At 49.7% G+C, this 17,232-nt stretch overlaps 1 protein-coding gene across 4 annotated transcripts; it reads left to right on the top strand.

The window, feature by feature from the left end:
- Positions 1-22: 22 nt before the first annotated feature.
- AKAP5 (A-kinase anchoring protein 5) lies at positions 23-17,198 on the top strand. 4 transcript variants are annotated; one of them, XR_008840593.1, is made up of 3 exons: positions 23-2,354; positions 3,618-7,620; positions 7,712-17,198. XR_008840593.1 is itself a non-coding variant. In XM_056492365.1 (2 exons), the coding sequence occupies exon 2, from the start codon at positions 4,250-4,252 to the stop codon at positions 6,593-6,595; it is 2,346 nt and encodes a 781-aa protein (XP_056348340.1). In that variant the 5' UTR covers positions 23-2,354; positions 3,618-4,249; the 3' UTR covers positions 6,596-17,198. The 4 variants fall into 4 exon arrangements, 2 of the variants coding, with proteins under 2 accessions (XP_056348340.1, XP_056348339.1); XR_008840592.1 differs by lacking the exon at positions 23-2,354 and adding an exon at positions 2,463-2,531; XM_056492365.1 differs by having other exon boundaries at positions 3,618-17,198.
- The last annotated feature ends 34 nt before the right edge of the window (positions 17,199-17,232 follow it).

Here is a 17,232-nt window from a genome sequence, read left to right as displayed (position 1 = left end):
AGAGAAAGAGATCTCTATCTCTTCAGTTATTTAGGAGGGGAGAATAATTACATACAAGTTACCTGGTTGTGACACAAGCAAACAGAACACTTTAAATAGTCATAAGAGCATTTGAGATGCATTCACAGCCTCCTGAAATGCTCCTTTTTGAGGTTATCCAGCCAAGGATTTCCTGGCAGCCAGGAGAGCAGGCTCAGCCCCCTTGCAGGGGCTCAGGGGCATTCCCCCATTGCTGCCCAGCCCCCAGCTGGCTGAGGGTGCCTCTTCACCTGCAGCTCCTGGGCCCAGCCTCCCCTGGAAGCAGGGTGCCCGAGCGGATGCTGCCAAGTCTGCTGTCAGCTCCTACGTTTAATCTTCTGCTACACTGCTTTCCTGTGAGTGCTCTGTGTTCCACCTTCGTTTTATGCTTATGAAAGATGGGATAAGTGCAAATTTATGCTAAGATTAGCCTCCTTTTAGTTTAGCATGAGATCATAGCCATGTGCTTGAGAGAGATGGTTCAAGAGGTTGCTAGTCCCCCTCCTGCAGTGAGGCACAGCGCCGGATCAGGCACGAGCTGTTAAAGGGTTTGCTGCACAACAGCAAGGCACAAGAGCCAAAAAATAGCCCCAAGCATCTCCAGAGATTTATGGGGATTGTTTTCTAACCTGCACTTCCACCCTCTCTCTTCTCTTGCAGGATGGATACATAAATAAGTTATTTTTTTAATACTCTCCTTTGCAGCTAAAGGTGCCAGCTAAGTCTTGTCCTATCAAGTAAGACACAGAGGACACTTAATTTCTTCTAGCTAAGTACTCAGTGGTTCTCTTCTCCTTCTGTTGCTTAGAGAAAAAACGAATTATGTACGAATTTGTTCCCAGTGGGCTATTTGTGAGCCTGGTCCTTAGCTAGTGTTATGGCCATCCGTCCCCTGTGCTGTGCTACTGTGAGAGTGCTGCATCACATCCTGTAAGAAATAACAAAGATTCATGTTTTAAGTAGTGCTGGGGACTAGAAATAGAAGGTGTTGCTTGGTTGACTTGTTGCATGTCACCAGCACCACAGAAAGAAAAAAAGGATCCATCTGGGCCAGGATCTTCTGTCCAGCTTACTCAACTTTTGCCCTTTGCTGACCCTGCCTTTTATTTCCCTTTCACCACAGCCATTGGTGCTACCATCTGCCCCTGGAGTGTCAGGAATAATTGGATTCCATGCAAAGTGCTCCCAAAGGGATTCATGGCTGCTTGCCTCCATCACAGCACTGCATTCCCCAGCTTCACATCAGCCATCCTCGTCTGCTTCCCTCCCTCCTGCCTCCAACTGCAGGGAGGGAAAAGCTCCTTGTATTGTGGGGCCTCACTTGGCTTTAATAAAGCAGTGGATCATAATTAGAACCCACCACCCACCTCAGGAGAGAAGCTGTTTCCAAATGAAGTTCATTATCCTGAGTGAATGCGAGCAAACACATCTCAGAGGGGAGCTTTTAAAAAGGCAATTCCTTGTGATGCTCAATGCACTTTTTCTGCCCTGCTGGCTGGAATTTCAGCCCAACTAGCCCATTTTGTACCTTTTTCCATGAAGCAGCTGAGGAGGGAGGTTTTTCCAAGCCTGGCCTACACTGAAAGCAGGTTCAGAGTGCTGCTTTGCTCAGTTTCTCGTGTGCAAACATGCTGTGAAGCAGTTAATGCCTGTAAAGCCTTTGTGGGCGTCAGCTCCCCGTGGAGATGAATGGGGACGTTTGGGCATCTCAACTCCAGTTTCCTGTAGTTCATCAGCTGCACTGGGTAGTCCTTTCTCTGGAGGCTCTCCCATCAATCATCACAGCTGGAGACATGATTTTTTTAAAGTCAGATCTCAGCTGCTTTGGAGAGAAGAAAGACTCCGATGAAAGAGGCACTTTGTTGTTTGGGGCATGGATTAGTTTGAAGCCAGGAGCCGGCTGTCCTTATCTCCACCTCCAAAGGTGTAGCTCCTGCAGCACCTCCCGCAGTGAGTGCTGAAAGCTGTGACGGTTTGAGGTGGGTCACAAGAATCAGCTGCCAAGAGCAGGACCCCCTCCCTTCCCACAAAGCCAAGAAAACCCCAGCGGTCCCTCCTCCCTGGGGGGTGTGCTCCGCGCTCCCTCACAGCCTCCTGCTGCCACCGGCATCCAAACTACAAACCGCAGCTCCATTTCTGGGAGCTGAAGTTGGTGCTTTTCGGGTCTGCACAGCCTGGGAGGGGACGGAAGGTTACTCTGCCAGCGGGCTCGGGATCCTGCCCTACCCGGAGGGCTGCCACCCGCCAGAAGAGCGGTGTAGGGCGCAGAGGAGAGGGATGCTGAGCGGCGCGCAGGCAGAGATGCTGTGCCGCGGGAGGAAGGAGGCGGCGAGCAGGTGCCGGGCTGGGTGCGGGGGGCGGGCCGGGGGCTGGGTTGGGGGGCGGGGGGCTGCGGGAGCGCCATCCCTCCCCGCCGGCCCGGGGGGCGCGGCTCGGCTCGGCTCGGCTCGGCTCGGCGGGGGCGGCGGCGGCAGCGCAGCCGCGGGAGCGGAGCGGAGCGGGGCCGGCTGCAGGTGAGGGCGCGGGGGGCGCGGGGCTGGGGCTGGGGGCGGCCACACCGACGGGGTCCCGGGGCTGCCACCGCGGGCGCTGCCCTCGGACGGGTCCCCGTGCCCGGGCGGGTCGCGCTGCGCGCCCCCGAACGCCCCCAAAACTTGCCGGGCGCGGGGGCGGCGGGATGCGCTCGGGGCGCCGCTGCTGCGGGTGCGCGCTCACACGGCTCCGACAGCTCCGCTCGGCTTCCCTTAAAATAGTCTAATTAAAATTATTATTATTTTTGAAAAGCCCCAGATGTGCTGCGGGGGAAGCGTGCCCCGGAACCCCCTGTTAATCACGCTACTCCCGAAAAGCAGAGCACGAAATGCGGTGCAAAGCCCTGCCCGGAGCCCCCGAGCCCGTCCTGCAGAAGTTGGTCTGTTTGTGCTAACACCTTTTTGCATCGTTCTGTCCAAAATGTTCTGATGGTATTTCGAAGCAGAGCTTTTTCTTTTTTTTTTTTTTTTTTTTTTTTTTGCTAAGGTTGACACACATCTTACAACATCGTGTCTTTGATGAGCGCACACGGTGTTAATTGAGGTTGCCATGGGAGGCATGCACGTAGTATAAATAAGCTCCCTTCTTGCCATGTGATTTCGCTTTTGTATTCCTCAGGCCTCGTTTTTGTATTCTCTGTTTTTGCATATTGTCATATGGTGCATTAAAGATAAAAATATCTGCTGTCTCAGGGTGTAATTTCCCTAGCTGGAAGTATAAGTGCATATGGAGCAGTGGGGAAAGGATTTAGCAAACCGTAGGAGAAGGAAATATGTGTGTGCCTGTGTAATAAGTATTCACCATAATACGGGCAGTTATATAAAAAAAGTCCTTTTTTTACCACATAAAATAGCCAAACAGTACTTTCTGTGATGGAACATCACTGGGTTGACATCTTGTGGCCTTATTTTGCCTTTGGATATTGATGCTAATTAGTGAAAAAAAACCTGCTATGGTGCATCCAGCCCTGGTCTGTCTCCCAAAATGAAATGTTTAGAGAGAAAAAACTTTAAAGTACTTTAAAAAAATTTCTCTATGGATCTTATCACTCACTTATTGTGTTACAGATAAAAAGATGAAAGCCTCGGTCATGCTTTGCAGCAAATTTCATGTAACACGCGAGGGGAACTGAAGCAGAAACCAAAGCCAAGGCAAAGCAGCATCTGACCTTGTCACTGGGGGGCAGAAAACAGCCGCTGGTTCCACTGGTGCTTCAGTCAAGCTCCCTGAGCAATGTGGAATTGCAGAGAGCTCACAAAGTGCAAGTTCCTTCCAGGTCCGTGGGGTGAATAAAAATTGTTAACTCTTGGCTTGATTTGTCATCCTTTGGGGGAAAAAAAAGGTATGTCAGACTGGCCATTATACAGTTAGACCAAGCACAACTGGAAGTGGGTTGCTCTGGAGATGAGAGTGACTGAGGCCAGCAAAGCCAAGGAGAAGCCTGTTCAACTCCACATCTACCCGGGATTCCTCGGAGAGGTGATAAAGTGAGTAATAAGGCGAAGTGGGAGTTATAAAGTGGATGCGACAGCTCCAGCAGAACTTCTCCTCACTGCCACATACGCTCGTTACAAAGCAGCTAATGTTATTTGGAAATCTGTTTGAGGAAAAAATGCACTTTGAGCATCTCTGCGGTTGTTGTGTCTGAAGCATCGATCAGGAAAATCGGCAGCACAGCACCAACAAAGTGGAAGATAATATGGTAAAGGCAGCTAAGGAAATTCAAATGGAGAACCCAAGAGAGGCAGAGAGTCCCAGCACAGGGGCCACATGCTCCCCACCAGAGGAACAAGCGAAAAAACCCTCCATGCTCTGCTTTAAGAAGCGGAAGAAGTCCTGTAAGAAGGAGCTGACTGTGAAGGATGCGTGCGAAGGAGCCTCAGAGGAGAAAAGCCAATGTGTCAGTGCTGACCAAGAGGAGGCAAAAGCTTCCAATCCATCACAGTCCTCCAAAGGAACCTGGGCAGCCATCAAAAACCTTGCCAGACCTCGGAAAAGGCAGAAGTCCTGCTCACGGAAGAAGGCGCCCTCTGATTCCCAAGTGCAGCTGGAGGTGGATGCTGAGGAGAGCTGTGCACAAGAGCTCCCAAAGAAACGGGCGAGCTCAGGGGTGAAGATGCCGTGTGTGAGGTTCTCCAGAGGCAAGAAAAAACCCAGCCCCTCTGAAGCAGTGGAGGAGTCAGAGGGCAGTGTTCAAGCAAATGAAGTGGTGGGTGCTGTGAATAAGGCTAGTGAAGAGCCAGAGGATTTGGCCCCCACGGACAAATCTGAATCCTTCAGCCCAGTCTCTGCACAGGAGGAGCAGAACACCGTGAAGCAGGAGCAGCATGGAATGAAAGAGGACCAGGATACAATGAAAGAGGATCAGGATAAAGGGAAGGAGGACCAGGATACAGTGAAAGAGGACCATGATACAGCAAAGGAAAGTGACACCTCTATTGGGAAGAGTGAGCCCCTGACAGAGCCCTCACGTGATGCAGATGAACACTCAGAGTGCACTGTTCAGTTGGAGATAACTGATTCAGAGACAGGTGATGAAACAGCCCAGGACAAACTGCAGGAAGGGAGCCTGTCCCAAGCCACTGATGATGTGGAGGGCAGGGAAGTGGCTCCTGAAGCACCTGTTTCTAAAGATCAACCTGACAATGCCCCTGAAATCACAGAGTGGCAGGAAATCCCTAATATCTGCAAAGAGATGCCTGAAAGGTATGAAGTAGAAAAGAGCATAAATGTTCCTAAAGAGTGCAAAGCCGAGGACACTGTAACTGATTTCAGTGAGTTGGCATCTAGAGGTGATGCAGCAAGTGTGCAGGAGGCAGCAAGTGCGCAGGATGCCATGAGTGTGCAGTATGCAGAAAGCACACAGGATGCAGTGGGTGTGCAGAATGCAGAAAGCACACAGGATGCAGTGAGTGTGCAAGAGGCAGCGAGTGTGCAGGATGCAGTGAGTGTGCAGGACGCACAAAGCACACAGGAGGCAGCGAGTGTGCAGGATGCCGTGAGTGTGCAGGATGCCATGAGTGTGCAGGATGCCATAAGTGTGAAGAATGCAGTGAGTGTGCAAGATGCAGAAAGCACACAGGATGCAGTGAGTGTGCAAGAGGCAGCGAGTGTGCAGGAGGCAGTGAGTGTGCAAGATGCAGAAAGCACACAGGAGGCAGTGAGTGTGCAGGATGCAGCAAGTGTGAAGGATGCAGTGAGTGTGCAGGATGCAGTGAGTGTGAAGGATGCAGAAAGCATGCAGGATACAGTGAGTGCACAGGAGGCTGCGAGTGTGCAGGATGCCATGAGTGTGATGGGTGCAGCAAGTGTGCAAGAGGCAGTGAATGTGCAGGATGCAGCGAGCGTGAAGGATACAACAGGCATGCCAGATGCCACAAGTGTGCAGGATGCAGTGAGTGCACAGCATGTAGCAAGCCTGAAGGATGCAGCAAGTGTGCAGGAGGCAGCAGGTGTGAAGGATGCAGCAAGTATGCAGGAGTCAGCGAGTGTGCAAGAGGCAGTGAATGTGCAGGATGCAGCAAGTGTGAAAGATGCAGAAAGTGAACAGGAGGCAGCGAGTGTGCAAGATGCAGCAAGTGTGCAAGAGGCAGTGAGCGTGCAAGATGCAGCAAATGTGAAGGATGCAGCAAGCGTACAGGATGCAGCAAGTGTGAAGGAATGCTCCAGCCATCAGGTATTAGAAGCAAGTGCAGGCGCTGGTGTCAGCATCGTCATCACCATCACCGAAGCTGAGGACTCTGACAACACCGACTCTGATCAGGCCTATGAGCCCTCCCCAGTTTTGCACCAAAAAAAGCAAAAAGGGAATAAAAAATCAAACAGGAGTGCTGATGTTGGTCAGAAAGATGGCTCCGAGGCTGGTGGTGGTCCCCAGGCAGAGGAGAAAGCTCTGGGTGACCAGGGGCACAGGACTGGGGAGCAGTACGAGTTGCTCCTTGTAGAAACTGCCTCTTCCCTTGTGAAGGCGGCCATTCAGTCATCCATAGAGCAGCTGGTCAACGAAATGGCCCTGGAACAGAATAAACACAACAGCTTTCTGTGATGGCAGCCTTGCCCCAGAGAGAAGAAGCAGAGGGAGTGATTTCAAGCTCCGTTTGGCCTGCGGGGTGTGTGGAGAAGTCGGAGAGCTCCCGAGGCCGAGGTGGAGTTAATTCTGCATGTTCAGTTCAGTTCAGTTGTGTGTCTATGTGAAACAGATCCTGGGACGTGGGCAGGCCCTGCTGAGTGCAGCGTCCCCTGGGGCTTCAGACAGTGCCACTGACCACAGCTGTGGAAAAATTAAGGTGTTACAGTGACTGTATTTTCACTTATTGGCACATTTATGTCAAGGCCACATTTCTGCCATGACCCATGCTCCGTTTCCCTGCTGTTCATGCTGTAGATCTGTGCATTCCTTGTGTTTGAAGAAAGGTCCTGAGAGGCAGTGAGGGCCCAGCCTGCTGCTGGGCTGGATTTGGGGCATGCTGAAACAGCTGGAGGCTTGCTGGGCTTTATTGCAGATGAGGAAGGGGGAAGTGTCTGCAATGTTAACATGGAAACATCAGTGCCAGGCTGTGTTCTGTGCTGTGAACGGGCCCTCGCTGGGCACAGGCGCCAGGAGCCGCGGTCACTGTGCTGCACGAAGCCGGCGGGTTCCAGGAGCTCCGTCCTTCATCGCCTCTCCCTGTCAGGACACCCGAGCAGCCTGAGCATCTCCAGGCACTCAGAGCTCAGCATCAGCCTCGCCTTCTGACCCCGGCTGCGCCAATGCCAAGAGAGCCGCAGCGCCTCGTTTGCTGGGGGAGCCTCTCACACCACTGAACTCGACGGACACAATTCCCTGCATGGGCACAATTCCTGCATTGGGCTCAGCTCCCTGCATCAGGCTCAACTCCCTGCATCAGGCTCAACTCCCTGCATGGAAACAATTCCTGCATCAGGCTCAACTCCCTGCATCGGGGACAACTCCCTGTCTCAGGCTCAATTCCTGCATCAGGCTCAGTTCCCTGCATCAGGCACAATTCCTGCATCAGGCTCAATTCCTGCATCGGGCACAATTCCCTGCCTCAGGCTCAATTCCTGCATCAGGCTCAGTTCCCTGCATTGGGCACAATTCCTGCATCAGGCTCAATTCCTGCATTGGGCACAATTCCTGCATCAGGCTCAATTTCTGCATCAGACATCCCAGCCCTGGGAGCAGCCCAGCCCCTCTCCTCCCCTGCCCTCCTCCAACCCCATCCCGCTGTCGTGGTGAAGCTCTCCTCAGATGCAGCCTATCTTTTATACATGGCATGTGATATAAATAGCAGTGGGCTGCATGAGTGTTAGCAGTCAGCACAGTTCGGGAAGCTGCAGTGTGCTGCCGGCACACGCTGGGATCACTTTGGTTTGGTTGGAGTGCCTCTGGCATCCCTGGCTTCTGGTGCAGCCTGTCCCACACTGCTCCCAAAGCCCTCCTGCCTCCATCCAGCCCAGGCATCCCTTGGGAATCCTGCATTATGCCTGGCTCGCTGCCACCAGGCTCTGGCATGCCATGAAGCTCGCTCTGAAACATGCAGGGAAATGCTGGAGCAATCTTACCAAAGTCCTCAGGGAAAAAAAAAATCCAGACATGAAGGCCTGAGGGAACTGCTGGAAAATGCCTGGACAAGCCTGCTGCTGTCAGACCCCCGAACTGCCCTGCACTGGGGGTTTGCACAGGCTGGAATGTGTGTGAGCATCGAGCATCGCCCCCAGCTACCTGCTCTCCAGGAGAAAGGAGCCTTTTAATAATATGGGATTGCATTTGTGGCTGGGATTTGTCTCCAGCTGTGGCCAAGGCAGTGTGTTCCTCTGGGAAAATTCTCCTGCGTGTTCCTCAGCCGGCACAGAAATAGCAGCTGCGCTTGGCAATTGCTCACTGACCATGCGCTGAGATTCCCCTTCCCAGCGCAGACTTTGGATTCCTGCTAAAACACAAGGGCTGCTCCTGTCCCTTCTTCCTGGTGCACAACATTGTTTTAAACCTTGATAAAATATCTCCTCAATGTCACAAGAGGATGGTGAGCAGCAAGAGCCACAGCTCATCTCTGTGCAAGTAAAACTTAAAAAAACCCAGAGGGTGGTAAAGAAAAAAAAAAGTGTCTTTTTATTTCCTGTGAATTTGTTTATTAAGTTATGAGCTGTTGATAATTCAGTGTGTACAATTTTAATGGCTTTGTACTTTATACTGGTCCTTCCAGGTATTTTGCCATAGTTCTGGAAAAGGGACTTTTTAAGGACTTTTAGATGTACCTTTGGAGCTTCCACTGGGAAGCACCTGGGAAGAGCCATCCTGATGCTGGGAGTGGCTCATGGGATTACTCTGGGCACTCTGGCAGACTGGTGCTGAGCAAAGGGCTGCAGCGTTGCTGTGGGATCCCACTGGAGTCAGCTGCAGAGGAGGATGTCCAAGCTTTAGTAAATAAACATAAAATTACCCCACGGGGCCAGGCTGTCATCCTCTGTCAGCCTGCAAACTGAGTTTTGGGAGGATTTCATGTTATTTCAGTATTGCCTTTTAGGCAAAACACATCTTCAAAAATAGGAGGAGAGTGGCAGAAATGCTTAGTCCAGCCCTGCCCTGTGACTTGCTTCATGTCAGAGGGTTGAGTTTGCATCCTCTCTTGTAGCTGGTTTTCCCTCTGTTACAGCTGTACATAGAACTGATGATTATTTCATTAAAGCTGAATGTACCTGTTGTTTTCTTGCCTTGTGATTGAGTGGGCAGCTATGGAGAGATTTTATATGTGGAAGGATTAACTCACAGTGGTGCTCTGTTGTGTCCAGCTTTTTCAGGCAGTCATACAGTGAGCAGAGAGAAATCTTAATGTTGGTGGCAGATCCAAATTCTTTGGAGGTTTGCTCCTCCTCTGCCCTTTCGATGACATTTCCTTTTGGTTGCTGGTCAGTGACTTCCACTAGAGAGTCCTGGCTGTCCAGGGACTGCTATAAGGAATGTGCAAAGGATCACAAATCTCTGGCAGTTAAGAAAAGCCATCTTGCTGCCCCATGAGTAAATTCCCTGTTAGATACCCTGTGGCACCACAGGAAAATGTTTGAGGTTCTGCAGGCTGACAAGGGTTTGACCCTTGACTGCCCATGGAATGGCTCAGCTCTGATTTCATGCAGGTGGTTTGGTTTTCTCTGCGAGCTGCTGGCTCCTGCTCCCAAGGCTTGGGGCTGCTGTTTCCAGGTGCACAGTTTGGTGCTGACAGTGTTCACGTTGGGGCTGGTATTTGGGAGGGGGAGCAGCACATCTGGTGCTTTGGCACTTTCTGTGACAGATCTAATCAGTCCCACACCCTAACTGGTTTCTTTTTGCATAACGTCCTTCATGTAATTTCTTGAGACATTTTAAAATGCACACAAAATACAGGGGAAAGACGTTATACATTTTTAATAGTATTAATACTATTTTCTCTTTCAGGTTTACGGAACAAAATATAGGCTCATAACAGCTGCTAATGACTTAATTAAGACTCTTGACTCCTTCCTTATGATTATAGAGTAGAACATTAATAAAACATTTATTCATTCATAGAAGGAATGATAAATTTTACTATTGTGAAAGAGTGCCAGGCCAGGGAACCTGTGGGGATGTGCCAGAGCTCCAAAGGGTGGCCTGACTTTAGGACCATCATCCTTACCAACAGCTAAAATTCTGCAATTATCATAGAATCACAGGATCATTCAGGTTGGAAAAGATCACCAAGCACTACCAAGGCCGCCACTAAACCATGTCCCCAGGTGCCACATCTGCATATTTTTAAAATCCCTCCAGGGATGGTGACTCCACCACTGCTCTGAGCAGCCTGTTCCAATGCTGGACACTCCTCTCAGGAAAGTTTTTTTCCTGATATCCAATCATTTTTATAGCCCCATTCAGCTTGCTTGTTAGCTGCCTGGCTCCTTACCCAGAAATTCATTGCTTGCTGCCCTCTGAATTATGGAGGTGGTTCTTCTGCTCACCCCACAGCCTGTGCTGCTGCTTTTGTTCCAGATGTTTCCAGTGCTCTCCTCAGAGAGGACAAAATTCAGCTCTATATCCAGTAAGTTCCCTATCCTTGCTTTGCTGTGTCATTTTGAATATTTTCATCTCCCACAGCTTTTTTATATTAGTGGCAAAGAAAAGTGTGTTTAAATAGTGTAACTCATACCCAGAAAGGCTTCCAGGGGGATAAAAAGTTTTTCTGTTAAGTCAACACTGAGCCCAGCAGAAAACAAGTGTATCCATTGAAAAGTTCCTTGTGGAAGCTGCCAGTAGACAATGATGGCACAAACAAATATTGCGTTTTCTTTCCTGCCCTGGCACACCAGAAGTGGATTGGAAATGCACAAGGCTGGATCTCCAGCTGCTGAAGGTCACTGGAGGTTTAAAAGGACTGACTCTACAGCAGCCAGGAATCTGGTGTTTGAATCCAAGGTGCAATCCTTGCATAAATCATGGACATTCTCATATGCAACATATATAAAAGTGAAGATGCTGTTGTGGGGGGGGGTTGTTGTTGTTGGGGGTTTGGGTTGGTTGGTTTGTTTTTTTTCACCAATGTATGTAAGAAATGGAGTAAATTCATAAAATACACTGGTTTACACTTGGGATGGATGGATGGATGGATGGATGGATGGATGGATGGATGGAAGCCAGACCCACAGGCAGTGAAGCCCTAATGTTTCCTGTGTTACAGATAAAACCTTTCAACATGAGTAACTCAAAATGAACTGCTCCAAGGAAACAGATTGATTTAAATAATTGCTTTAATATGATTTTACCTCTGCAGTTTTATTTCCCAGAGAAATGGTTCTTGTCAGCTCTTGTTGGGTAGTACTAAAATAGTGAAATACTTTTCATTTGCAACCAGACAAAATCTTAACATTAAATGTGACTTAAAATAAAAACTAATCAGAGGATGCTATTTCTTACAGAGTTATTTAAGCTACAATATAGGTTAATGTGTTTTAGGAGGTACAGCTTTCACAGGCCTTTCTTTTTGCAGAGGACTGTGAAGAGTGCTGTTCTGTGCCAAATGATGGGATTTTTCTGCTGGGGGGTTGAAGTCCACTGAGCCAAAAAGTGGATTTCAGCGAAAATACCCAAACCCAGCATTTTAAAGTAGGTTTTGTTATATAAAAACTGACAAACAGGCTGGATACAAAAGGGAGGGAAATGGTAAGAAAACATATTTTGCAATTCAGATTGTTAAGATGAAAGTATCATCTGCAGCTCAAGCTGGCAGTCGCCCTGTCAGTCCTTAAGTTAGACCTTGCAGAGATCTGCCTTCCAAATCTCTTTAATCTGGGAGACACCCCCTGCCAAGATGGGTGCTCCAGCAGGGTCCCTCCTGCAGGTACTGCTGTCCTTTCGGGAGGTGTTTTCCAGTGCCAGGTCCTCACCGGGGCATGGACACACCAAGCATCGCTTTGTCCTTGTCCCCGAGCGAAGATTTCCATCTGGAGAGGGATGGATGTCACTCGCGTCACGTTTGCTCTCAGCATTTGCCATTTTAATGAAGGCTCGAGGCCGCGGTGCCGCTGTCAGGGCTCAGCGCGGTGACAGCTCGGCGTGACGGGAGCCTGGAGAGATGGCAGCGGGGTGGGGAGCGCAAGGATGCGGCTCCTGCGAGTTGCTGAGCATCCCCGGGATGGGGAACGGCCCCGCTGCTGCTGAGCATCCCCAGGGAAGCAGGAATGGCCCCGCTGCCGCTGAGCATCCCCGGGATGGGGAACGGCCCCGCTGCCGCTGAGCATCCCTAGGGAAGCAGGAGTGGCCCCGCTGCCGCTGAGCATCCCCGGGATGGGGAACGGCCCCGCTGCCGCTGAGCATCCCCGGGAAGCAGGAGCGGCCCCGCTGCTGAGCATCCCCGGGAAAGGGGAACAGTCCCGCTGCTGCTGAGCATCCCTAGGGAAGCAGGAGTGGCCCCGCTGCTGAGCATCCCCGGGAAGCAGGAGCGGCCCCGCTGCTGAGCATCCCCCGCCGCTCCCCGCCTGCCAAACCCCAGACTGCGCGGCACGAAGGCGTCGGGCTCCGGCGCAGCCCAGACAGCCTGAAACCCAATTTGCATTCCATTTCCTAGCTGGAGCAAGGCAGGGGAGGCCGAGGCGCTGGGAGAATCCCGCCCCGAAGCTGCCTGCCGTGTTGGGGCAGCCTGCGGGTTGGGGGCCCGGCTGGCGAGTGCAACAGGAACAGCAGGACGGCGCGCCCCGATCATTAGCGCCGTGAGTAAGCGAATCACCCAAACAGCCCGGTGGGGGATGCTCAGCCCTAATGACAGGCTGGTTTCCCTGCCCTGCTGGCTCCGGCGGTGCTGCGGGAGCGGGTCCCTCCCGGGACGGCTGCGGGCAAAGCGGAGGCGCGGAGCTCCGGCCGGGGCTGGATCCTGTCTCCGTGGCTGACACCACTGTCTGCCTCCCACGAGGTTCTCCTGCATCCATCACCCCTCGATGGCTCGCCGCCCTGGTTTCCCTGCCCTACCGCCTATAGCTGGCTTTATGTCCTAAAACCGATGGGTGCAAATCTCAGGGATTGCCAGGAGGGACAGAGGGCTTTAGGCAGTGTTTGTGCCAGTAACAGGAGGATTCACATTGCTGCACTGCCCTGCAGGGAGGTACTTCAAAGGCTCGGGCTGCCTGGAACCTCCAAAGTTTCCCATCTTCACTCAGGTGAAACCCAGTGCAGCAGAGAAGGCTGAGTGCTTTGCCCCACCTTTATTCCGAGGGTGCAGCCTCTGGTTTAGAATAGTTGGTGGAGAATATTTCCTCTCGTAGGCTGCTTTTGAAGTTGTGTCATTACTTTTTCTTAATGAAACATGCAAATCCTGTAGATGCTCCGATTGCATCTAAGGGAACTCGGTCTTGACACGGCTCTGGTTGTAAATATTTAACTGGCATGTAATTTAGGGCACATCCATCCTCATTACCTTTCCCCTCACGATTTTTTGTTGCTCAAAATGTATTTTCCTTGTGCTGGACTGCTGGGAAACCCACTCTGATGCAGTATTTTTTGGCAATCCTGGACAAGACAGGAAGAGCCCGAGTTTTATTAAACAGGGAATTTGAAGATCATGGCAGAGGAATGACACAACCTGCTTGGCTGATTGCTGTGGGAGGGCTTCCATAAGCCATGAAGTTTGGCCACTGATGTTGAATTGCATATGCTGAGGTGACTTTTCACTGCAGTTCTGAAGGATTCACTTACACAGGATAAATACCTTCTGCCTCCAAAATGCAGAAAACTATTCAGTATCAGCATTACACTGAAGAAATGAAAAGTCATGATAGCAGTATTTCATGGTCTTATTTTTCACTGTAATGCTCACTGCTTCAGGTTTACATCCCAACAGCAAATTTTATTTCCCTATTCAACCTTCTCAGCGTGTACAAAAGCAAGATTCTCAGTAAAAAAAAAAAACAGCCCCCACACTGCAAGGGGGAATAAATACACTTTTCTCCACACACTTTACAGCACCCTAAGAAGCCTGAGAAACATAGACCCTGTTGGACCCAGCAGCATCAGAGCACAAAATATATTTCAAAGTATTTCAAATTACCTATCTTGAAATTGTTCCTCATGCTGGTGGTTGAGCCAGATAATGTACAGTCAGCACCTTGGGGCCAGCACCCAGATACATGATGACAGCCACTGCTGCACTTAGTGGCATTTCAGAGGTTCACTTGAGCCGGCTGAGGACCCTGCTCATGCTCAGGGGCTTTGGCAGGAGGGGTCTGAGCCCAAACCTTCCCACCTTTACATAAAATAAGAGCTGCAGAGCCCACAGACAAGGCACTTCAATGACTGTGGTTCATCAGCTCAGTACCCCTAATGATGGGACCCCTCCAGAGTACAAGGCAAATCTCCAAGGATCCCCTGAAGCTTTGGGACTTACAGCCTTGAAGTGTTCCCACCCTGGGGCTTTCTTTGCCTAAGCTCATGTGCATCTATTAACCAATCACAGATATCTGGAAGGAATCACTAGTATAATTATTCTGCACACTGTGACAAAATTTTTTAGGTTTTTATTAAAAAAAAAAATCAAACCTCAACAAGAAATTAGTATTTGTCAAATCCAGCTGTGCAAGTCAGGCAGATTTCCAAGCATGCACTGGCATAAAGGTTAAGCACTCAGTAATTCAAGTGTCTTCCACATACAGTAATAAAACTTCTCATTATTTATCCAGGAGCAGCTGCTGCCCTTGCTTAGCAAATGTAACTGCCCTGTAAAATTATTTTCTATTCATAAGACTTGGAGAGAATGATGTTTTTATGTTAACATAACTCGGAGCTGATGACTTCTGTCTCCAGCTTTTCCTGCTGCTTTAATTATAACAGAGCTTTAACACTTGCACTGGAAAACTGCTGAAAATACATTTCTTGTATTGCAAATGATGCAAAAAAAAAAAAAGCCTTTGGCAGATGTTTGATGTCACAGATGTTCAGTCCCACAAAGGTTAACCAAAGTACACCTTTGAAACAGGGTTCGAGGATAACAGAAAACAATCATTTAAGTTGTATCTTTTCAAGGATACACCAGACATGAACACAGCCCTGGTTTATGTCTCATTTCGGCTTTGCTGGTGTGTTTGCAGTCAGTGCCATGGAGTCACTCCTACAGCACATATAGCTGAGTGATTTGGCTTTTACCCGAGATCATAGCTTTTATAAAAGCTTCCTTTTTAATGGGCCAGAAGCAAACAAAACAGTCCAGCCCACGCACCTGAGGATGAGCAGCGTGTCCCAGAGATGCCTTGGGCACTGCTGCTTGCTGTCCCCAATACTGAGCTCTATTACCACTACCCTGTTACCTCTGCAGACACATCAAGAGCCCTTTGATTTTCAGTATCAATTACTTCAGGCAATTTAGGCACCTATTTGACGATCTGAGGTGCTTATCTACTGACTGAATAGCAGATATTCAGTCCCTCCACAGCTCATCTCTACAGCTCTAGCCACCCCAGCAAACGCTTCTCTCTGTTTTTAAACTGAATGTAGGAAGCTGAGGGAAGCAAGCAGCACCCGGAGAAGCCAGCCCACTCAGTAAAGTGTCACATGCAAACGGGGAATGACCATAAAATACCTCTTTTTTTCCTTTTTTTAAAACCTGTCATGCAGAAATAGAGGTCAATGGAAGCCAGAGGGCATTTGCCCAGTTATGAGCAGCCTGTGCTGGATGTGATTTAGCTGATGCTACTAGGCTGGGAGGGAGGAAGAAGGCTCTCTTCTAGGAAATGCTCAGTGTGAATGGCTCCATGCTCAGATGCAGCATTCACAGGCCTAGGTCTCGGCTGGTTTCTGTTGGTTTGCTTGTTTTAAAGAAGAACTCTGCTTTTTAAGCAGAGTTCAAATGTGTTCACACCAGAGCAGCTTTAATGGGTACACGCAGCAAAAGGAACACTGGGCTTTGTGGGGAAGCACGCCCCAAACCACAGCCTGCATTTTGCAACACCCTCTCAGCAGGCTCAGGGACTGGCTGTTTCGCCCCTTTGTCTTGAAACACAATTTGGCAGCTCTCAGTGGCCAATCCATCCCCTGGAGTGTGCAGCTCCCTGCCCAGGGGAAGCAGCAGCCGCCCTTACAAAGACCTCAGATGGTCTTTTAATTCTGCAGCGATTTAATTGCAGCTCTTGCTCCAGGACAATATCCAAGACAGCTCAAGAGTCCCGACTACAAAGAGCTTTGGAGCAGGAGTTCTGACAGCAAACTGTTCTCACCATTGTTCAGGCTCCCCCTTTCCAAATGCTCCACCAGGACTGGCAGGAAGCCTCCAGTTTCTCAAAAACTGGGTAATGAGATTACGGGAGCAGCTCACGAGGCTTTTGCTGTGTGCTGTGGAAGAGACCTCTGCTCTCTAAGAACTTGGTGTGCTTCCTCAGGGCCTTCTGATTAACAGCATCTCTGAGGGGTGAGCTGCAGCCCCTCTGGTGGGAAGCCTGGGATATTTCAGCTGAAAAACTAGCGAGGGACAAACGATGAATTCAAGAGGCATATGTATCATTTTAACCTCTTCTTGGATATTACCCTTCAGATAACAAATGATGATAAATGAAAAGCTGGAAGGGGTTTTGAGCAACCTGGTCTAGTGGAAGGTGTCCCTGCCCATGGTAGGGGGGGTTGCAATTAGATAATCTTTAATGTCCCTTCTAGCCCAAACCATTCTAAGATTATACAGGAAAGCAAAAAACTTGCATGTTACCATTTCACAGTGGCTGTGCAAACAGAGAAAAAATAACACGCTGTGTATTTGCTCTGAGCAAATATACAGATAGTAATATTTAAGAATGTGTTTACACCAAGCTGTTTATAAAGTCAGAAATCACTTTCACTCAGAAAATACGTGTGTGGCATTTAGTCCTGTAAAGACTTAAGTTAGGGTATGTCTCCTCTCGAACAAGAGGACACTCCTTTGCAGCTTTCCTTCCTCCCTGCAGAGAAAACAGTCCAATAATGCAACATGGTCCTAGAGAGGCATCAAAATCTGTCCTTGCTTATGCAGTAGTGGCGAACGAGGGAGGAGTAGGAAGGAGGAAAAACACATGCAAATCCCTAGAGTTTAAAAGTAAATTTAGAAGACAGATGAGGACTCCAGGGCTTGTCAAAATGAAGGTTGCCACCCCTACATCAACACTGCCAATTCCCTTGAAAAGAGCAGCCATAAGGCTCCTGCAAATATTTATGCAGAGATTTATTAA

This window comes from Oenanthe melanoleuca, chromosome 5, assembly GCF_029582105.1.
Source record: "Oenanthe melanoleuca isolate GR-GAL-2019-014 chromosome 5, OMel1.0, whole genome shotgun sequence".
NCBI lineage: Eukaryota > Metazoa > Chordata > Aves > Passeriformes > Muscicapidae > Oenanthe > Oenanthe melanoleuca.
Note: the sequence above shows the minus strand (reverse complement) of the source record. Positions and strands in the feature narration are given on the sequence as shown.